Source organism: Oncorhynchus nerka, linkage group LG23, assembly GCF_034236695.1.
Source record: "Oncorhynchus nerka isolate Pitt River linkage group LG23, Oner_Uvic_2.0, whole genome shotgun sequence".
Classification (NCBI taxonomy): Eukaryota; Metazoa; Chordata; class Actinopteri; order Salmoniformes; family Salmonidae; genus Oncorhynchus; species Oncorhynchus nerka.
Window position 1 is genome coordinate 57,312,096 of NC_088418.1, and position 24,532 is coordinate 57,336,627.

Below are 24,532 nucleotides of genomic sequence, written 5' to 3' on the forward strand. Positions count from 1 at the left end.
ATGAATAGATGAGGGTGACTACATGACACAAGGATGAATAGATGAGGGTGACTATGACACAAGGATGAATAGATGAGGGTGACTACATGACACAAGGATGAATAGATGAGGGTGACTACATGACACAAGGATGAATAGATGAGGGTGACTACATGACACAAGGATGAATAGATGAGGGTGACTGACATGACACAAGGATGAATAGATGAGGGTGACTACATGACACAAGGATGAATAGATGAGGGTGACTACATGACACAAGGATGAATAGATGAGGGTGACTACATGACACAAGGATGAATAGATGAGGGTGACTACATGACACAAGGATGAATAGATGAGGGTGACTACATGACACAAGGATGAATAGATGAGGGTGACTGCATGACACAAGGATGAATAGATGAGGGTGACTACATGACACAAGGATGAATAGATGAGGGTGACTACATGACACAGGGATGAATAGATGAGGGGTGACTGCATGACACAAGGATGAATAGATGAGGGTGACTACATGACACAAGGATGAATAGATGAGGGTGACTACATGACACAAGGATGAATAGATGAGGGACTGACTACATGATACAGGGATGAATAGATGAGGGTGACTACATGACACAAGGATGAATAGATGAGGGTGACTACATGACACAAGGATGAATAGATGAGGGTGACTACATGACACAAGGATGAATAGATGAGGGTGACTACATGACAAGGATGAATAGATGAGGGTGACTACATGACACAGGGATGAATAGATGAGGGTGACTACATGACACAAGGATGAATAGATGAGGGTGACTACATGACACAAGGATGAATAGATGAGGGTGACTACATGACACAAGGATGAATAGATGAGGGTGACTACATGACACAAGGATGAATAGATGAGGGTGACTACATGACAAGGATGAATAGATGAGGGTGACTACATGACACAGGGATGAATAGATGAGGGTGACTACATGACACAGGGATGAATAGATGAGGGTGACTACATGACACAAGGATGAATAGATGAGGGTGACTACATGACACAAGGATGAATAGATGAGGGTGACTACATGACACAGGGATGAATAGATGAGGGTGACTACATGACACAAGGATGAATAGATGAGGGTGACTACATGACACAAGGATGAATAGATGAGGGTGACTACATGACACAAGGATGAATAGATGAGGGTGACTGCATGACACAAGGATGAATAGATGAGGGTGACTACATGACACAAGGATGAATAGATGAGGGTGACTACATGACACAGGGATGAATAGATGAGGGTGACTGCATGACACAAGGATGAATAGATGAGGGTGACTACATGACACAAGGATGAATAGATGAGGGTGACTACATGACACAAGGATGAATAGATGAGGGTGACTACATGACACAAGGATGAATAGATGAGGGTGACTACATGACACAAGGATGAATAGATGAGGGTGACTACATGACACAAGGATGAATAGATGAGGGTGACTACATGATACAGGGATGAATAGATGAGGGTAACTACATGACACAAGGATGAATAGATGAGGGTGACTACATGACACAGGGATGAATAGATGAGGGTGACTACATGACACAAGGATGAATATATGAGGGTGACTACATGACAAGGATGAATAGATGAGGGTGACTACATGACACAGGGATGAATAGATGAGGGTGACTACATGACACAAGGATGAATAGATGAGGGTGACTACATGACACAAGGATGAATAGATGAGGGTGACTACATGACACAAGGATGAATAGATGAGGGTGACTACATGACACAAGGATGAATAGATGAGGGTGACTACATGACAAGGATGAATAGATGAGGGTGACTACATGACACAGGGATGAATAGATGAGGGTGACTACATGACACAGGGATGAATAGATGAGGGTGACTACATGACACAAGGATGAATAGATGAGGGTGACTACATGACACAAGGATGAATAGATGAGGGTGACTACATGACACAGGGATGAATAGATGAGGGTGACTACATGACACAAGGATGAATAGATGAGGGTGACTACATGACACAGGGATGAATAGATGAGGGTGACTACATGACACAAGGATGAATATATGAGGGTGACTACATGACAAGGATGAATAGATGAGGGTGACTACATGACACAGGGATGAATAGATGAGGGTGACTACATGACACAAGGATGAATAGATGAGGGTGACTACATGACACAAGGATGAATAGATGAGGGTGACTACATGACACAGGGATGAATAGATGAGGGTAACTACATGACACAGGGATGAATAGATGAGGGTGACTACATGACATAAGGATGAATAGATGAGGGTGACTACATGACATACGGATGAATAGATGAGGGTGACTACATGACATACGGATTAATAGACTCGGGAGAGCACTGAAGACGCCAGGTTCACTGAATGGTTTGTAAAGGGTTTTATTAGCAAAATAAGGGAATAAGTGTACAAAGGCTCCCCGTCTGTTGGAGAACACACAGACAGCTGTGGCTGGTTACAGACCATAACCATGTGTTTGTTCCCCATCCATTTTTACTTTGCTTTACAATTGTGATTCTGCAGTGATCGTAGAGACCAAGTCCCCGAAATCTCCTTAAATAAATCTTAAAATATACAGTAAAATATTACTCCGGTTTAGCTGTTCTTTAATTCCACAGCATAACGTAAGCTCCTTGACCTAGCTAGGGTTCATATTGGATACACATTTGATATGGTGTACTGTTAAAAACCACATCCCTTTGTCAGTATGGGACAGCCTGGGGGCGGGGCTGCGTTGGTCACCATCGAGACACACACAAACACACCTTTGGACCACGGGGAATTCCGCCACTAAATTGGTTGGGAATGTGCACAAAAGATTGTTAATATCCCTAAGGAAACGTTTCACGTTTTATGTTGGAACAATTTTAGCAGGCAAAAAAATAGCAATTTGGTCAGTGACCACAGAGAAAAGAACATGCAAAGGCACAGTACCAAACTGAGCTCAAATCAAATCCCTTTCCCCTAACAATTGGGGAGGGAGAAAAGGAATATTTCCACCAAAAGGCAAGCTTCCTTTTCCAGAGGGCATAAAAAAGGAACAAACTAAATAAAACAAGCTTCCTTTTCCAGAGGGCATAAAAAAGGAACAAACTAAATAAAACAAGCTTCCTTTTCCAGAGGGCATAAAAAGGAACAAACTAAATAAAACAAGCTTCCTTTTCCAGAGGGCATAAAAAAGGAACAAACTAAATAAAACAAGCTTCCTTTTCCAGAGGGCATAAAAAAGGAACAAACTAAATAAAACAAGCTTCCTTTTCCAGAGGGCATAAAAAAGGAACAAACTAAATAAAACAAGCTTCCTTTTCCAGAGGGTATAAAAAAGGAACAAACTAAATAAAACAAGCTTCCTTTTCCAGAGGGCATAAAAAAGGAACAAACTAAATAAAACAAGCTTCTTCCAAAAAAGAAAAGTGTGAAAATGATTTTACAATGACAAACATCAAACACAAATGTTTAAACACAAATTCAAAATGTTCCAAGATAAAAACATAAATAAATCCATTAAAAGTGGAATACAGTACAGCAAATGGTCCATAATTGATTCTCCCCACTCAGATTCTCCTGATCTTCTCCCCGAAAATGCACATTATGCTGGCTTTTCACCACCTAGAGAGAGAAATAGAGGAAGACACACCATTAGATCTTATTGTCTGCCTGGCAGTACAAAAGGCCGTTCCATTCAAATATCCTGAAAATATTGTTTGACCATGCCATGATCATCCCCCAAACATATTATTGAAGCAGAGCATTTAACTAGACTCCCGAATAGACTCCAGAGGGCCTTGATTTCAGATGATTAGATTTAACAAGTAGTTGATAATGAAAGGGTTAAACTGCATCTCAAATGCAGCCTGGAAGCAGCGCAATTCAAACACGTCAATTGATTATAAAACGTTTGAAGTTGGATGCCAGTCTTCCGAAGGTAGAGATACACACGACAACAAGAGCTCCTGAGGATAACTCTCACCCTCTGGGAAAGCTGGCATACTAGTTTAGCACAATGTGGGCAACACGATGCAGCCTGCCTGAAACCGCCCCTGGCTATGACTGCAGCATGCTAATGTAACGGATCTCAGTGTGCTGCTAACAGTTTGGTTTCCTCCACTCTCCCTGTCCCCATACTGGGCTTGAACCAGCGATCCTCTGCTTCGCAACACACGTGACCTCCCACATTGACAACGTACCAACCGTTTGAGCAATCGAACTGGTGGTTGCGACATTTGAAGCTCGCTGTGGGGTGAGCTTACGGTATGTTTGTAAGTCTTCAACACTGGCACTGTGAGCACTCATGGCAGCCACCAGTCAGACATGTGGCCTCAACCATGTAGCGCAAACATCGATCCCCGAACACTCTACACATACGGACACAGGTTCACAAGTTCGCAGGCAGGGCTATGTTGCACAAGGAGAAGCGATGAGAAGGGAGAGACAGAGGGAAAGACTGATGGAGAAAGGGAACGAAAAAAGGTGGGCTCACCAGAAAACTTCCATCGATCAAATCCAGGATTTAGAAGAGTCCACAGTCCTTCAGGTTGTTCTTGATGATGACGTCAGTGACGGCGTCGAAGACAAACTGCACGTTCTTGGTGTCGGTGGCGCAGGTGAAGTGGGTGTAGATCTCCTTGGTGTCCTTCCTCTTGTTCAGGTCCTCAAACTGACACTGGATGTAGGCCGCAGCTTCCTCGTAAGTGTTGGAGCCTGGTCGCAAGACAAGAAAACCCCCACATTTGTAATGGTGTTCCTCATAAGGGATGAATCCCAACCTCTGCTTCAGTCATTCTCACTATGTCATGAATTGATGTTAATAGGAGACTAAGTGAGAATTGAAGAGCAAGTTAGAATTCATCCCATAGTTAAGACAGTACATACAGTTGAAGTCGGAAGTTTACATACACATAGGTTGGAGTCATTAAAACTCCATTTTCAACCACTCCACAAATTTCTTGTTAACAAACTATAGTTTTGGAAAGTCGGTTAGGACATCTACTTTGTGCATGACACAAGTCATTTTTCTAACAATTGCTTACAGACAGATTATTTCACTGTATGAGAATTCCAGTGGGTCAGACGTTTACATACTGTGCCTTTACACAGCTTGGAAAATTTCAGAAAATTATGTCATGGCTTTAGAAGCTTCTGATAGCTTAATTGACACCATTTGAGTCAATTGGAGATGTACCTGTGGATATATTTCAAGGCCTACCTTCAAACTCAGTGCCTCTTTGCTTGACATCATGGGAAAATCAAAAGAAATCAGCCAAGACCTCAGAAAGAAATTGTAGACCTCCACAAGTCTGGTTCATCCTTGGGAGCAATTTCCAAACTCTTGAAGGTACCACGTTCATCTGTACAAACAATAGTATGCAAGTAGAAACACCATGGGACCACGCAGCCATCATACCGCTCAGGAAGGAGTTCTGTCTCCTAGAGATGAACGTACTTTGGTGCGAAAAGTACAAATCAATCCCCAGAACAACAGCAAAGGACCTTGTGAAGATGCTGGAGGAAACAGGTACAAAAATATCTACATCCACAGTAAAACGAGTCCTATATCGACATAACCTGAAAGGCCGCTCAGCAAGGATGAAGCCACTGCTCCAAAACCGCCATAAAAAAGCCAGACTACGGTTTGCAACTGCACATGGGGACAAAGATCAAACTTTTTGGAGAAATGTCCTCTGGTCTGATTAAACAAAAATATAACTTTTTGGCCATAAGGACCATTGTTATGTTGGAGGAAAACGGGGATGCTTGCAAGCTGAAGAACATCATCCCAACCGTGAAGCATGGCTGTGGTAGCATCATGTTGTGGGGGTGCTTTGCTGCAGGAGGGACTGGTGCAATTCACAAAATAGATGGCATCATGAGGGAGGAAAATTATGTGGATATATTGAAGCAACATCTCAAGACATCAGTCAGGAAGTTGGAGCTTGGTCACAAATGGGTCTTCCAAATGGACAATGACCCCAAGCATACTTCCAAAGTTGTGGTGAAATGCCTTAAGGACAAAAGTCAAGGTATTGGAGTGGCCATCACAAAGCCCTGTCCTCAAGCCTATAGAAAATTTGTGGGCAGAACTGAAAAAGCATGTGAGCAAGGAGGCCTGCAAACCTGACTCAGTTGCACCAGCTCTGTCAGGAGGAATGGGCCAAAATTCACCCAATTTATTGTGGGAAGCTTATTGAAGGCTACCGAAATGTTTGACCCAAGTTAAACAATTTAAAGGCAATGCTACAAAATACTAATTGAGTGTATATAAACTTCTGACCCACTGGGAATGTGATGAAAGAAATAAAAGCTAAAATAAAATCACTCTACACTATTATTCTGACATTTCACATTCTTAAAATAAAGTGGTTATCCTAACTGACCTAAGACAGGTATTTTTTTTACGAGGATTAAATGTCAGGAATTTGGCTAAGGTGTATGTAAACTTCCGACTTCAACTGTTCACAACAAGCATATGTCATCCATACAAAATAAAATAAGAAACCAACCAAGAAACAAAAGATCAACATTTCTTATACTCCCCAGTATAGACAACACAATTACACAGGAAGTGACCACATGGGAACTGTGTTGAAATGGGATATCCTCCCTGTGGTGTTATGGAGGAACAGGTGATAGAGAAACACTATGTCCTACCTCCTGGCTTTCCGCTATTTGTGTTGTTCTCGTTGGTCTCTTTAAAAAGGTAGAAGTGACTAATGTCTGTTGAACGTCTCTGGTCACAACACTGATGCGGTGGAACATACCATCTGCATATGTTCAGTAACTACACTATATTACCGGCGCTATATGTTTATATGAGATCCTCTTTCCACTCATGGACATTCAGTTCTATTTGTTCAGTTGTGCAAATGACAAAGAAATCATAGAAAATGTACAGACAACTCCAGTGATAAGTCACACACTCATCACCAATCATTCAATAGACAGTCTACCATGGCTGGTTGGCTGTGTTACTGTACCTGCGTATTCTGGGTAACAGATAGTTAGAGGACTCTTCTTGATCTTCTCCTCAAACAGGTCTTTCTTGTTGAGGAAGAGGATGATGGAGGTGTCTGTGAACCACTTGTTGTTGCAGATGGAGTCAAACAGCTTCATGCTCTCATGCATCCGGTTCTGGGGAGAGAAAACGGCAACATTGGACAATGGTTTTTGTGGGGCTTCGAACTACAGGCCTTCATTTTTTTTTTTTACCTTCGACGGCCTAGGAACAGTGGGTTAACTGCCTGTTCAGGGGCAGAACGACAGATTTGTACCTTGTCAGCTCAGGGTTTGAACTTGCAACATTCCGGTTACTAGTCCAACACTCTAACCACTAGCTACCCTGCACTGATGTGGAAAAACGGGACAGGTGAAAGCAAACACCTGCTAGGACGTCCACCATATTGCTTTATCCTATGTTTTCAGATCAGTGCAGATGAAGGAAAGGAGTTGAGGAGAGAAAGCCTATTTAGACTATCGAGATATACTCAGAAACATGTTTGGACTCGTAGAGACAGTTTCACAGACCCAGAATGAAGCTTAGTCCAGCACTAAAATGCACGTTCAAAGTAAATATTATATTGAGAACAATTTTTTGTTCAGGACTTGGCTGGTTTCATACAGATACACAATACCAGTCAAACGTTTGGACACACCTACTCATTCCAGAGTTTTCCTTACAAAATAATAGTGAAGACATCAAAACTATGAAATAACACATGGAATCACGTAGTAAACAAAACAGTGTTAAACAAATCAAAACATATTTTATATTTGAGATTCTTCAAAGTAGGGACTCTTTGCTTTGATAGCTTTGCACATTCTTGGCATTCTCTCAACCAACTTCATGAGGTGTTCACCTGGAATGCATTTCAATTAACAGGTGTGGCTTGTGAAAAGTTAATTTGTGGATTTTCTTTCCTTCTTAATGTGTTTGAACCAATCAGTTGTGTTGTGACAAGGTGGGGTGGTATACAGAAGATAGCCCTATTTGGTAAAAGACCAAATCCATTATATGGCAAGAACAGCTCAAATAAGCAAAGAGAAACGATAGACCATCATTACTTTAAGAAATGGAGGTCAGTCAATCCATAAAAGTTCAAGAAATTCGAAAGTTTCTTCAAGTGCAGTTGCAAAAACCATCAAACATTATGATGAAACTGCCACAGGAAAGGAAGGCCCAGAGTTACCTCTGCTGCAGAGGATAAGTTTATTAGAGTTACTAGCCTCAGAAATTGCAGTCCAAATAAATGCTTCACAGAGTTCAAGTAACAGACATCAACATCAACTGTTCAGAGGAGACTGTGAAATCAGGCCTTCATGGTCAAATTGCTGCAAAGAAACCACTACTAAAGGACACCAATAAGAAGAGACTTGCTTGGGCCAAGAAACACGAGCAATGGACATTAGACCGGTAGAAATCTGTCCTTTGAGCCAACAAGTGCTCAGCATATGTGGGAACTCCTTAAAGACTGTTGGAAAAGCATTCCAAGTGAAGCTGGTTAATAGAATGCCAAGAGTGTACAAAGCTGTCATCAAGGCAAAGGGTGGCTACATTGAAGTATCTAAAATATATTTAGATTTGTTTAACTCTTCTTCTTTGGTTACTACATGATTCCATAGTTTTGATGTCTTCACTGGTATTCTACAGTGTAGAAAATAGTAAAAATAAAGAAACCCTTGAATGAGTAGGCATTTCCAAACTTTTGACTGGTACTGTACATGTACACTTATTTCATGTCCATCGTTGGACAGGAACTCACCATCTCCTCATCTTCAGCCAGCACCAGATCATAGTCGCTGAGCGCCACACAGAAGATGATGGCAGTGACACCCTCGAAGCAGTGGATCCACTTCTTCCTCTCGGACCTCTGACCTCCAACATCAAACATCCTGAGGAGGAAGTGGAGGATAATGCACCAGACAATGTAAACGGAGCATGTTTCCATGCACGTCTCACACAAGACAAACAACTTTATTGGCTATTGGCCACTAGGGAAAACATGGGTTTAAGTGTTAGATGGTTAAACGGGCCACCAGGTGGAAATGACAGAGAATACGTGCATTTGTATTTTTTTAGGCTTTTCTGTGTTGTGGAGAGATGGTACACAGTAGAAATGCTCAACACAGAATAAAATATTTAGAAGGGAGGGTATAATTGTTTAATATTTTTTTGTGGGGTATAAATGTATAAACTTCGTTAAATGTAATGTTTTTGTATTTTAAATAACATTCTTGTTTATACCTTTAACAATTTGCACTTTGAGCTGTATAACCCATTAACGTAACCCAAGGGAACAAGCCCTAACAATGTCACCCGCTTTGTGAGCCAGTTTCCACCCATTGGCACACAGACGGCTGTGGGGCTCTAATGTACTTAGATATGGTTTGCATTGGATTGGCTCCACATAGTTTTCTCTGCTGAGTTGCACTGAGTGGCTTGGCTGAACAAACTGTTGAGGAAGAGCATTTTTAAAGGGCTTGATATCCGATTGGACATGGAGTGGGGGACAGATGTGATAAAACAACTAAATATGCGGTGTTGGGGAAGCTACTCTGAAAATATAGTTTACCAAGCTACCAATTACTTCACACTGAAAGAAGTAAAGCTACACTAATGCTTCCATTAAGGAAAATATAATTTTCTTAACTAAAGTTACTTTTAATATGTAATTTTGTTTCAAGTGACAATTAGGCAGGTATTATTTTTTCTTTTTGCAAAAGAAGTAGTGTGTAGTTCCAGTAGTTAGCTACACCGCTACATGGTAAAGAAGTAGTGTGTAGTTCCAGTAGTTAGCTACACCGCTACATGATAAAGAAGTAGTGTGTAGTTCCAGTAATTAGCTACACCTGTACATGGTAAAGAAGTAGTGTGTAGTTCCAGTAATTAGCTACACCGCTACATGGTAAAGAAGTAGTGTGTAGTTCCAGTAGTTAGCTACACCGCTACATGATAAAGAAGTAGTGTGTAGTTCCAGTAATTAGCTACACCGGTACATGGTAAAGAAGTAGTGTGTAGTTCCAGTAATTAGCTACACCGCTACATGGTAAAGAAGTAGTGTGTAGTTCCAGTAGTTAGCTACACCGCTACATGATAAAGAAGTAGAGTGTAGTTCCAGTAGTTAGCTACACCGCTACATGGTAAAGAAGTAGTGTGTAGTTCCAGTAGTTAGCTACACCGCTACATGGTAAAGAAGTAGTGTATAGTTCCAGTAGTTAGCTACACCGGTACATGGTAAAGAAGTAGTGTGTAGTTCCAGTAATTAGCTTCACCACTACATGGTAAAAAAGTAGTGTGTAGTTAACTGTCTTACTATGTAGTGGTGTAGCCAACTACAGAAAACACAACCTAGATTTGGATTTAGTAGAACAACCACCAAGCTACTGTAAAATGCAGTTCAATTACTAGTTGAACTACATGTAGTTCACTAATCCCCAACACTGGAAATATGGGTATTGACCAGTGAGCCAACCGTTCCCCTTTCCTCTCTGGCATCAGCCAATGGAATTCTAGAACAGATATGATTCACTGCTGATGCCGTATGGTCAGCTGTCATCCAGGCACAATGAAACCACTGGACTAAGGACATTTCTATGGGTTTGAGAGATTCAATAGGCACAGTAGGGAGGTAGATTGAGTTATCCTGTTTAAAGTAGGGAATATGACTACACTTAAAAAGGGATTTGGAGGAAGTGCTCACTTAAAGTGGAGGTCCTTGAAGGTGAAATGTGTCTCCACAATGCCTGTGGTTTTGACTCTGGTCCTCAGGACATCCTGCTGGGTCGGGATATAGGTGGTTTGGGATATCCTGTCCAAATCGTTTAAGTAACTGGAGAATGGGGGGAGGGGGAGAGAGATTTTTTTTAGATGGGAGTCAATGCATCCAATTCACATACATCAATGGAACAATAGGACAATAACCTATTGAAATCTTGTTTGGCCATGAACCATGTCTGCTTCTATATCTTGAACTGGTTAAAACAAGTTACATTTTTCCAACTCTCTTCCACACTATCAGTGCCCCCCAGAATGGTCCCTATAAGCCAATCTTTCCAAAAATAGTCCACATAGGGCTCAGTTCTGGACTTGTCGCACACACCTGCCCCCTCAACAGTAAATCTACAGTAGAACCCCCCCCACACATCAAACACTCTACCCTGTATTACTCTTCCAAAAGATTACGGCAGCAGTAATTACACACTACTCAGCACAGGTGTTTTAACCCAAACAAACAGAAGAGATCGGGGTCAGCAGCCTCGCTGTGGAGGCCGGTCGGCAGGCTACGTGACGCTGGTCTGTGGGTGTGGGTGTGTGTGTGTGTGTGTGTGTGTGTGGTCCTGGCCAAAAGGATTCTGGGTATTGATTTGGAAATAGCCAGCAGCTACGGCACTTGAGGCCAGAGAGCCAATCGATGACGTCTGTTCCGTTTCTCATGACACACCGCAGGGGCCGCCCCTCTGGTGACTTCATTGGCTAATGGAAAGGCTGTGGCACAATGCGGACGAAAAAAGAACAACCACTTCAGAAAAAAAACAACTGAACCGAGGGAGTCGAGCTCAAATGCTGCCCACTGACAAAGGGATTTGGACATGTTTTCTAGCTCTTCTGTCTGTGGTGTTTTGCTACCAGGGTTTGGTAAACACAACAGCCCTGGCCAATCTGCTGTTAGACAGCTACATGAGATAAATGCTACAGTTAAGGAATCAGCAGACATGCTGCAACCTGTGTGTTACAGTCCTACTACAGGGGTGACACCCCCACACAAAACAAATATTGACAGTCTCACTCAAGATTGAAACACCAAGCAGACTGGACTGTAGGCAGTAGAGATATACATGTCTGCCAGAGAGTGGGCGGGCATCTGTAATAAATGGACTGCTCAAGGCCTTTGGTTATTGCAGAGGAATGAGAATTAGGGAGGAAGAGGAACTGTGTGTGTGTGTGTGTGTGTGTGTGTGTCAGACCAAGCTGAGCAGACTGTGTGAGCAGGACAAGGTGGTGTGTGTGTGTGTGACCCACTATGCTGCAGAGTCGTTGAGCTGGTACTCTCGTGATCGGCTGAAGCAGGCCTGTACCCCTCCGTCCTTCCACAGGCGTTTGATGACCCCGGCCAGCTCCGCCGTCATGAAGCCTTCCTCTGCCGACCCCGCCAGCACAAACAGCTGTCTCGCATCATCCTGGGAGAGAGCAGTCCGTCAGCACAACCATCACTATTACCATCAAATCGTCACCATCGGTTCCACTGTGAAAATCATCCCTACCATCATCACCATCAATAGCATTAATAATACTGCCATGGCATCATCAGCGTTGGGCCTGTGATTGGGTGTGTTTATAGTTTTAGTCAGAAGGCTTTGATAAATGCAATCCATCATCATCATGTCTAGCCCACTCACGGCTCTGGCGGCGTCTCCAAAGTCGATCTTGAGTCGTCCCATGGCTCTGATGACAGCGATGATGGACTGGATGGTGTTGCTGTAGACCACAGCCCTGTACTGTTTACACTCCTCCTCCGAGTAACCTGCCTCGTGGATGATCCTGACACACGGGACAGAGGACACAACTACAGTCAACCACCATTAAGAACACAACTACAGTCAACCACCATGAGGAGCAACACAACTACAGTCAGTGAGTCACCACGAGGAACCCGGAGCAACACAACTACAGTCAGTGAGTCACCACGAGGAACACGGAGCAACACAACTACAGTCAACCACCACGAGGAACACGGAGCAACACAACTACAGTCAGTGAGTCACCACGAGGAACCCGGAGCAACACAACTACAGTCAACCACCACGAGGAACCCGGAGCAACACAACTACAGTCAACCACCACGAGGAACCCGGAGCAACACAACTACAGTCAGTGAGTCACCACGAGGAACCCGGAGCAACACAACTACAGTCAGTGAGTCACCACGAGGAACCCGGAGCAACACAACTACAGTCAGTGAGTCACCACGAGGAACCCGGAGCAACACAACTACAGTCAGTGAGTCACCACGAGGAACCCGGAGCAACACAACTACAGTCAGTGAGTCACCACGAGGAACACGGAGCAACACAACTACAGTCAGTGAGTCACCACGAGGAACACGGAGCAACACAACTACAGTCAGTGAGTCACCACGAGGAACACGGAGCAACACAACTACAGTCAGTGAGTCACCACGAGGAACACGGAGCAACACAACTACAGTCAGTGAGTCACCACGAGGAACACGGAGCAACACAACTACAGTCAGTGAGTCACCACGAGGAACACGGAGCAACACAACTACAGTCAGTGAGTCACCACGAACCCGGAACACAACTACAGTCAGAGCAACACAGCAACACACAGTCAGTGAGTCACCACGAGGAACACGGAGCAACACAACTACAGTCAGTGAGTCACCACGAGGAACACGGAGCAACACAACTACAGTCAGTGAGTCACCACGAGGAACCCGGAGCAACACAACTACAGTCAGTGAGTCACCACGAGGAACACGGAGCAACACAACTACAGTCAGTGAGTCACCACGAGGAACCCGGAGCAACACAACTACAGTCAGTGAGTCACCACGAGGAACCCGGAGCAACACAACTACAGTCAGTGAGTCACCACGAGGAACCCGGAGCAACACAACTACAGTCAGTGAGTCACCACGAGGAACACGGAGCAACACAACTACAGTCAGTGAGTCACCACGAGGAACCCGGAGCAACACAACTACAGTCAGTGAGTCACCACGAGGAACACGGAGCAACACAACTACAGTCAACCACCACGAGGAACACGGAGCAACACAACTACAGTCAGTGAGTCACCACGAGGAACACGGAGCAACACAACTACAGTCAACCACCACGAGGAACACGGAGCAACACAACTACAGTCAGTGAGTCACCACGAGGAACACGGAGCAACACAACTACAGTCAGTGAGTCACCACGAGGAACACGGAGCAACACAACTACAGTCAACCACCACGAGGAACACAACTACAGTCAGTGAGTCACCACGAGGAACCCGGAGCAACACAACTACAGTCAGTGAGTCACCACGAGGAACACGGAGCAACACAACTACAGTCAGTGAGTCACCACGAGGAACCCGGAGCAACACAACTACAGTCAGTGAGTCACCACGAGGAACACGGAGCAACACAACTACAGTCAACCACCACGAGGAACACGGAGCAACACAACTACAGTCAGTGAGTCACCACGAGGAACACGGAGCAACACAACTACAGTCAACCACCACGAGGAACACGGAGCAACACAACTACAGTCAGTGAGTCACCACGAGGAACCCGGAGCAACACAACTACAGTCAGTGAGTCACCACGAGGAACACGGAGCAACACAACTACAGTCAGTGAGTCACCACGAGGAACACGGAGCAACACAACTACAGTCAACCACCACGAGAACCCGGAGCAACACAACTACAGTCAACGAGGAACACGGAGCAACACAACTACAGTCAAGTCCACCAGGGAACACGGAGCAACACAACTACAGTCAGTGAGTCACCACGAGGAACCGGAGCAACACAACTACAGTCAGTGAGTCACCACGAGGAACACGGAGCAACACAACTACAGTCAGTGAGTCACCACGAGGAACACGGAGCAACACAACTACAGTCAGTGAGTCACCACGAGGAACCCGGAGCAACACAACTACAGTCAGTGAGTCACCACGAGGAACACGGAGCAACACAACTACAGTCAACCACCACGAGGAACACGGAGCAACACAACTACAGTCAACCACCACGAGGAACACGGAGCAACACAACTACAGTCAGTGAGTCACCACGAGGAACACGGAGCAACACAACTACAGTCAGTGAGTCACCACGAGGAACACGGAGCAACACAACTACAGTCAGTGAGTCACCACGAGGAACACGGAGCAACACAACTACAGTCAGTGAGTCACCACGAGGAACACGGAGCAACACAACTACAGTCAGTGAGTCACCACGAGGAACACGGAGCAACACAACTACAGTCAGTGAGTCACCACGAGGAACACGGAGCAACACAACTACAGTCAGTGAGTCACCACGAGGAACCCGGAGCAACACAACTACAGTCAGTGAGTCACCACGAGGAACACGGAGCAACACAACTACAGTCAGTGAGTCACCACGAGGAACACCGGAGCAACACAACTACAGTCAGTGAGTCCACCACGAGGAACACGGAGCAACACAACTACAGTCAGTGAGTCACCACGAGGAACACGGAGCAACACAACTACAGTCAGTGAGTCACCACGAGGAACACGGAGCAACACAACTACAGTCAACCACCACGAGGAACACGGAGCAACACAACTACAGTCAGTGAGTCACCACGAGGAACACGGAGCAACACAACTACAGTCAACCACCACTACGAGGAACACGGAGCAACACAACTACAGTCAGTGAGTCACCACGACGAGGAACACGGAGCAACACAACTACAGTCAGTGAGTCACCACGAGGAACCCGGAGCAACACAACTACAGTCAGTGAGTCACCACGAGGAACCCGGAGCAACACAACTACAGTCAGTGAGTCACCACGAGGAACACGGAGCAACACAACTACAGTCAACCACCACGAGGAACCCGGAGCAACACAACTACAGTCAGTGAGTCACCACGAGGAACACGGAGCAACACAACTACAGTCAGTGAGTCACCACGAGGAACACGGAGCAACACAACTACAGTCAAGTCACCACGAGGAACACGGAGCAACACAACTACAGTCAGTGAGTCACCACGAGGAACACGGAGCAACAACTACAGTCAAGTCTACAGTCAGTCAGTGAGTCACCACGAGGAACACGGAGCAACACAACTACAGTCAACCACCACGAGGAACACGGAGCAACACAACTACAGTCAGTGAGTCACCACGAGGAACAAGGAGCAACACAACTACAGTCAACCACCACGAGGAACACGGAGCAACACAACTACAGTCAGTGAGTCACCACGAGGAACACGGAGCAACACAACTACAGTCAGTGAGTCACCACGAGGAACCCGGAGCAACACAACTACAGTCAGTGAGTCACCACGAGGAACACGGAGCAACACAACTACAGTCAGTGAGTCACCACGAGGAACCGGAGCAACACAACTACAGTCAGTGAGTCACCACGAGGAACACGGAGCAACACAACTACAGTCAGTGAGTCACCACGAGGAACCCGGAGCAACACAACTACAGTCAGTGAGTCACCACGAGGAACACGGAGCAACACAACTACAGTCAGTGAGTCACCACGAGGAACCCGGAGCAACACAACTACAGTCAGTGAGTCACCACGAGGAACACGGAGCAACACAACTACAGTCAACCACCACGAGGAACACGGAGCAACACAACTACAGTCAGTGAGTCACCACGAGGAACACGGAGCAACACAACTACAGTCAACCACCACGAGGAACACGGAGCAACACAACTACAGTCAGTGAGTCACCACGAGGAACACGGAGCAACACAACTACAGTCAGTGAGTCACCACGAGGAACCCGGAGCAACACAACTACAGTCAACCACCACGAGGAACACGGAGCAACACAACTACAGTCAGTGAGTCACCACGAGGAACCCGGAGCAACACAACTACAGTCAGTGAGTCACCACGAGGAACACGGAGCAACACAACTACAGTCAGTGAGTCACCACGAGGAACACGGAGCAACACAACTACAGTCAGTGAGTCACCACGAGGAACACGGAGCAACACAACTACAGTCAACCACCACGAGGAACACGGAGCAACACAACTACAGTCAGTGAGTCACCACGAGGAACACGGAGCAACACAACTACAGTCAGTGAGTCACCACGAGGAACACGGAGCAACACAACTACAGTCAGTGAGTCACCACGAGGAACACGGAGCAACACAACTACAGTCAGTGAGTCACCACGAGGAACCGGAGCAACACAACTACAGTCAGTGAGTCACCACGAGGAACACGGAGCAACACAACTACCAGTCAACCACCACGTCAACCACCACGGAACACGGAGCAACACAACTACAGTCAACCACCACGAGGAACACGGAGCAACACAACTACAGTCAGTGAGTCACCACGAGGAACACGGAGCAACACAACTACAGTCAGTGAGTCACCACGAGGAACACGGAGCAACACAACTACAGTCAGTGAGTCACCACGAGGAACACGGAGCAACACAACAACAGTCAGTGAGTCACCACGAGGAACACGGAGCAACACAACTACAGTCAGTGAGTCACCACGAGGAACACGGAGCAACACAACTACAGTCAGTGAGTCACCACGAGGAACACGGAGCAACACAACTACAGTCAGTGAGTCACCACGAGGAACACGGAGCAACACAACTACAGTCAGTGAGTCACCACGAGGAACACGGAGCAACACAACTACAGTCAGTGAGTCACCACGAGGAACCCGGAGCAACACAACTACAGTCAGTGAGTCACCACGAGGAACCCGGAGCAACACAACTACAGTCAGTGAGTCACCACGAGGAACCCGGAGCAACACAACTACAGTCAGTGAGTCACCACGAGGAACACGGAGCAACACAACTACAGTCAGTGAGTCACCACGAGGAACACGGAGCAACACAACTACAGTCAACCACCACGAGGAACCCGGAGCAACACAACTACAGTCAACCACCACGAGGAACACGGAGCAACACAACTACAGTCAGTGAGTCACCACGAGGAACACGGAGCAACACAACTACAGTCAACCACCACTAGGAACACGGAGCAACACAACTACAGTCAGTGAGTCACCACGAGGAACCCGGAGCAACACAACTACAGTCAGTGAGTCACCACGAGGAACCCGGAGCAACACAACTACAGTCAGTGAGTCACCACGAGGAACACGGAGCAACACAACTACAGTCAACCACCACGAGGAACCCGGAGCAACACAACTACAGTCAACCACCACGAGGAACCCGGAGCAACACAACTACAGTCAGTGAGTCACCACGAGGAACACGGAGCAACACAACTACAGTCAACCACCACGAGGAACACGGAGCAACACAACTACAGTCAGTGAGTCACCACGAGGAACACGGAGCAACACAACTACAGTCAGTGAGTCACCACGAGGAACACGGAGCAACACAACTACAGTCAACCACCACGAGGAACACGGAGCAACACAACTACAGTCAGTGAGTCACCACGAGGAACAAGGAGCAACACAACTACAGTCAACCACCACGAGGAACACGGAGCAACACAACTACAGTCAGTGAGTCACCACGAGGAACACGGAGCAACACAACTACAGTCAGTGAGTCACCACGAGGAACACGGAGCAACACAACTACAGTCAGTGAGTCACCACGAGGAACACGGAGCAACACAACTACAGTCAACCACCACGAGGAACACGGAGCAACACAACTACAGTCAGTGAGTCACCACGAGGAACACGGAGCAACACAACTACAGTCAGTGAGTCACCACGAGGAACACGGAGCAACACAACTACAGTCAACCACCACGAGGAACACGGAGCAACACAACTACAGTCAGTGAGTCACCACGAGGAACCCGGAGCAACACAACTACAGTCAGTGAGTCACCACGAGGAACACGGAGCAACACAACTACAGTCAGTGAGTCACCACGAGGAACCCGGAGCAACACAACTACAGTCAGTGAGTCACCACGAGGAACACGGAGCAACACAACTACAGTCAGTGAGTCACCACGAGGAACACGGAGCAACACAACTACAGTCAGTGAGTCACCACGAGGAACACGGAGCAACACAACTACAGTCAACCACCACGAGGAACACGGAGCAACACAACTACAGTCAGTGAGTCACCACGAGGAACCCGGAGCAACACAACTACAGTCAGTGAGTCACCACGAGGAACACAACACAACTACAGTCAGTGAGTCACCACGAGCAACACAACTACAGTCAGTGAGTCACCACGAGGAACACGGAGCAACACAACTACAGTCAGTGAGTCACCACGAGGAACACGGAGCAACACAACTACAGTCAGTGAGTCACCACGAGGAACACGGAGCAACACAACTACAGTCAGTGAGTCACCACGAGGAACACGGAGCAACACAACTACAGTCAGTGAGTCACCACGAGGAACACGGAGCAACACAACTACAGTCAGTGAGTCACCACGAGGAACACGGAGCAACACAACTACAGTCAGTGAGTCACCACGAGGAACACGGAGCAACACAACTACAGTCAGTGAGTCACCACGAGGAACACGGAGCAACACAACTACAGTCAGTGAGTCACCACGAGGAACACGGAGCAACACAACTACAGTCAGTGAGTCACCACGAGGAACCCGGAGCAACACAACTACAGTCAGTGAGTCACCACGAGGAACACGGAGCAACACAACTACAGTCAGTGAGTCACCACGAGGAACACGGAGCAACACAACTACAGTCAGTGAGTCACCACGAGGAACACGGAGCAACACAACTACAGTCAGTGAGTCACCACGAGGAACACGGAGCAACACAACTACAGTCAGTGAGTCACCACGAGGAACACGGAGCAACACAACTACAGTCAGTGAGTCACCACGAGGAACACGGAGCAACACAACTACAGTCAGTGAGTCACCACGAGGAACACGGAGCAACACAACTACAGTCAGTGAGTCACCACGAGGAACACGGAGCAACACAACTACAGTCAGTGAGTCACCACGAGGAACACGGAGCAACACAACTACAGTCAGTGAGTCACCACGAGGAACACGGAGCAACACAACTACAGTCAGTGAGTCACCACGAGGAACACGAACACGGAGCAACACAACTACAGTCAGTGAGTCACCACGAGGAACACGGAGCAACACAACTACAGTCAGTGAGTCACCACGAGGAACACGGAGCAACACAACTACAGTCAGTGAGTCACCACGAGGAACACGGAGCAACACAACTACAGTCAGTGAGTCACCACGAGGAACACGGAGCAACACAACTACAGTCAGTGAGTCACCACGAGGAACACGGAGCAACACAACTACAGTCAGTGAGTCACCACGAGGAACACGGAGCAACACAACTACAGTCAGTGAGTCACCACGAGGAACACGGAGCAACACAACTACAGTCAACCACCACGAGGAACACGGAGCAACACAACTACAGTCAGTGAGTCACCACGAGGAACACGGAGCAACACAACTACAGTCAGTGAGTCACCACGAGGAACACGGAGCAACACAACTACAGTCAGTGAGTCACCACGAGGAACACGGAGCAACACAACTACAGTCAGTGAGTCACCACGAGGAACACGGAGCAACACAACTACAGTCAGTGAGTCACCACGAGGAACACGGAGCAACACAACTACAGTCAGTGAGTCACCACGAGGAACACGGAGCAACACAACTACAGTCAGTGAGTCACCACGAGGAACACGGAGCAACACAACTACAGTCAACCACCACGAGGAACACGGAGCAACACAACTACAGTCAACCACCACGAGGAACACGGAGCAACACAACTACAGTCAGTGAGTCACCACGAGGAACACGGAGCAACACAACTACAGTCAACCACCACGAGGAACACGGAGCAACACAACTACAGTCAGTGAGTCACCACGAGGAACACGGAGCAACACAACTACAACCAGTCAGTGAGTCACCACGAGGAACACGGAGCAACACAACTACAGTCAGTGAGTCACCACGAGGAACACGGAGCAACACAACTACAGTCAGTGAGTCACCACGAGGAACACGGAGCAACACAACTACAGTCAGTGAGTCACCACGAGGAACACGGAGCAACACAACTAGTCAACCAGTCACCACGAGGAACACGGAGCAACCACCACGAGGAACACGGAGCAACACAACTACAGTCAACCACCACGAGGAACACAACTACAGTCAACCACCACGAGGAACACGGAGGAACACAACTACAGTCAACCACCACGAGGAACACGGAGCAACACAATTACAGTCAACCACCACGAGGAACACTGAGTAACACAACTACAGTCAACCACCACGAGGAACACGGAGCAACACAACTAGTCAACCAGTCACCACGAGGAACACGGAGCAACACAACTACAGTCAGTCAGTCACCACGAGGAACACGGAGCAACACAACTACAGTCAGTCAGTCACCACGAGGAACACGGAGCAACACAACTACAGTCAGTCAGTCACCACGAGGAACACGGAGCAACACAACTACAGTCAGTCACCACGAGGAACATGGAGCAACACAACTACAGTCAACCACCACGAGGAACATGGAGCAACACAACTACAGTCAACCACCACGAGGAACATGGAGCAACACAACTACAGTCAACCACCACGAGGAACATGGAGTAACAACTACAGTCAACCACCATAAGGAACACAACTACAGTCAGCAACACAACTACAGTCAGCCAATCACCATGAGCAACACAACTACAGTCAGTCAGTCACCATGAGCAACACAACTACAGTCAGCCAGCCACCATGAGCAACACAACTACAGTCAGCCAGCCACCATGAGGAACAACACAGTCAGCCAGCCACCATGAGGAACAACACAGTCAGCCAGCCACCATGAGGAACAACACAGTCAGCCAGCCACCATGAGGAACAACACAGTCAGCCAGCCACCATGAGGAACAACACAGTCAGCCAGCCACCATGAGGAACAACACAGTCAGCCAGCCACCATGAGGAACAACACAGTCAGCCAGCCACCATGAGGAACAACACAGTCAGCCAGCCACCATGAGGAACAACACAGTCAGCCAGCCACCATGAGGAACAACACAGTCAGCCAGCCACCATGAGGAACAACACAGTCAGCCAGCCACCATGAGGAACAACACAGTCAGCCAGCCACCATGAGGAACAACACAGTCAGCCAGCCACCATGAGGAACAACACAGTCAGCCAGCCACCATGAGGAACAACACAGTCAGCCAGCCACCATGAGGAACAACACAGTCAGCCAGCCACCATGAGGAACAACACAGTCAGCCAGCCACCATGAGGAACAACACAGTCAGCCAGCCACCATGAGGAACAACACAGTCAGCCAGCCACCATGAGGAACAACACAGTCAGCCAGCCACCATGAGGAACAACAGTCAGCCAGCCACCATGAGGAACAACACAGTCAGTCACCATGAGGAACATGGAGAAACACGACAGTCAGCCAGCCACCATGAGGAACAACACAGTCAGCCAGCCACCATGAGGAACAACAGTCAGTCAGTCACCATAAGGAACATTGAGAAACACGACAGTCAGCCAGTCACCATGAGGAACATGGAGAAACACGACACAGTCAGCCAGTCACCATAAGGAACATGGAGAAACACGACAGTCAGTCAGTCACCACGAGGAACATGGAGCAACACAACTACAGTCAACCACCACGAGGAACATGGAGCAACACAACTACAGTCAACCACCACGAGGAACATGGAGCAACACAACTACAGTCAACCACCACGAGGAACATGGAGCAACACAACTACAGTCAACCACCACGAGGAACATGGAGCAACACAACTACAGTCAGCCACCACGAGGAACATGGAGAAACACGACAGTCAGTCAGTCACCATGAGGAACATGGAGAAACACGACACAGTCAGCCAGTCACCATGAGGAACATGGAGAAACACGACACAGTCAGTCAGTCACCATGAGGAACATGGAGAAACACGACACAGTCAGTCAGTCAGTCACCATAAGGAACATGGAGAAACACGACAGTCAGTCAGTCACCATAAGGAACATGGAGAAACACGACACAGTCAGTCAGTCACCATGAGGAACATGGAGAAACACGACACAGTCAGTCACCATAAGGAACATGGAAAAACACGACACAGTCAGCCAGTCACCATGAGGAACATGGAGAAACACGACAGTCAGCCAGTCACCATGAGGAACATGGAGAACCACGACACAGTCAGTCAGTCACCATAAGGAACATGGAGAAACACGACACAGTCAGTCAGTCACCATGAGGAACATGGAGAAACACGACACAGTCAGTCAGTCACCATGAGGAACATGGAGAAACACAACCACCACGACAGGAGCAACACAACACAGTCAGTCAGTCACCATGAGGAACATGGAGAAACACGACACAGTCAGTCAGTCACCATGAGGAACATGGAGAAACACGACAGTCAGTCAGTCACCACGAGGAACATGGAGCAACACAACTACAGTCAACCACCACGAGGAACATGGAGCAACACAACTACAGTCAACCACCACGAGGAACATGGAGAAACACACACAGTCAGTCAGTCACCACATGGAGAAACACCACAGAGGAACATGGAGCAACACAACTACAGTCAACCACCATGAGGAACATGGAGAAACACGACACAGTCAGTCACAGTCAGCCAGTCACCATAAGGAACATGGAGAAACACGACACAGTCAGCCAGTCACCATAAGGAACATGGAGAAACACGACACAGTCAGTCAGTCACCATTAGGAACATGGAGAAACACGACACAGTCAGTCAGTCACCATGAGGAACATGGAGAAACACGACACAGTCAGCCAGTCACCATGAGGAACAACACAGTCAGTCAGTCACCATGAGGAACATTGAGCAACATGAGTCAGTCACAAGGAGAAACATGGAGCAACACTTTCTGTTTGTGAGAACATGTTCATTTTTATTAACAGCAAAAAAATAACACAGAAAAATAGCAGACCAATAACCCCAAAGCCCATGGCAACCTTTCCATCATAAAATGACAGGAGAAAAAACCCAAACATTGATAACAACACTATCCAGGTAACAATGTTTACAGCATCTGAATTGAATGGGGCACTAGGACAATAACAATGACTAATTTCTGAGAACTGTCCACACAGAAGGGCAAAAACAATGCTTTGTTTTGATGGTGTGGCAGATATGGCATCTGGAAGAATGGAAGGAACATACTCACTTCATCTGCTTGACTATTGTGCTCTTCCCCGACTCACCAGCACCTGAGAGAGAGAACACATTTACCAAACCAGTCAAAGCCTATAATGGAACTAATTGCAATTATGCGATAAGAGCGGTGTTCTGAATCTGCAGTGGAATTTCAAGCCAACACTGATCATAATGTTGATTGCCTGGTATTTTTTTAATATATTTTTTTTATGGGATTATGGGATTACATGGGATTACACTGACGAACATACTGAGAAAGAAACGTCAAATTGTAAAGAGCTACTCATTACAGGCCCTTATCCAACCCCATTTTAATTGGAGCGTAGTGGAGAACCCCGAGGTGGTCAAACACACTGATCATTTCCCTTCCTGTGTTTCTGTATTGACATCTCTGACCCACAGCGTTGCTCTGCAGCCATCCGGTTGATACAGACTAGAGGTCGACCAATTATGATTTTTTTCAA

General features: G+C 46.8%; 1 protein-coding gene across 1 annotated transcript in view; it reads right to left on the reverse strand.

Annotated features, from left to right (window-relative positions):
* Positions 1 to 2,445: 2,445 nt before the first annotated feature.
* The window catches only part of LOC115118200 (guanine nucleotide-binding protein G(i) subunit alpha-1-like), a 36,680-nt gene continuing 14,593 nt past the window's right edge, over positions 2,446 to 24,532 (reverse strand). Inside the window, exons 2-9 of the mRNA XM_065008348.1 lie at positions 24,079 to 24,121; positions 12,471 to 12,612; positions 12,094 to 12,251; positions 10,775 to 10,903; positions 8,837 to 8,966; positions 7,055 to 7,208; positions 4,561 to 4,781; positions 2,446 to 3,689 (exon numbers count right to left, since the gene is read on the reverse strand). Coding sequence (XP_064864420.1) covers positions 4,591 to 4,781; positions 7,055 to 7,208; positions 8,837 to 8,966; positions 10,775 to 10,903; positions 12,094 to 12,251; positions 12,471 to 12,612; positions 24,079 to 24,121 — 947 coding nt within the window. The 3' untranslated portion in view covers positions 2,446 to 3,689; positions 4,561 to 4,590. The remainder of the gene's footprint in view (positions 3,690 to 4,560; positions 4,782 to 7,054; positions 7,209 to 8,836; positions 8,967 to 10,774; positions 10,904 to 12,093; positions 12,252 to 12,470; positions 12,613 to 24,078; positions 24,122 to 24,532) is intronic.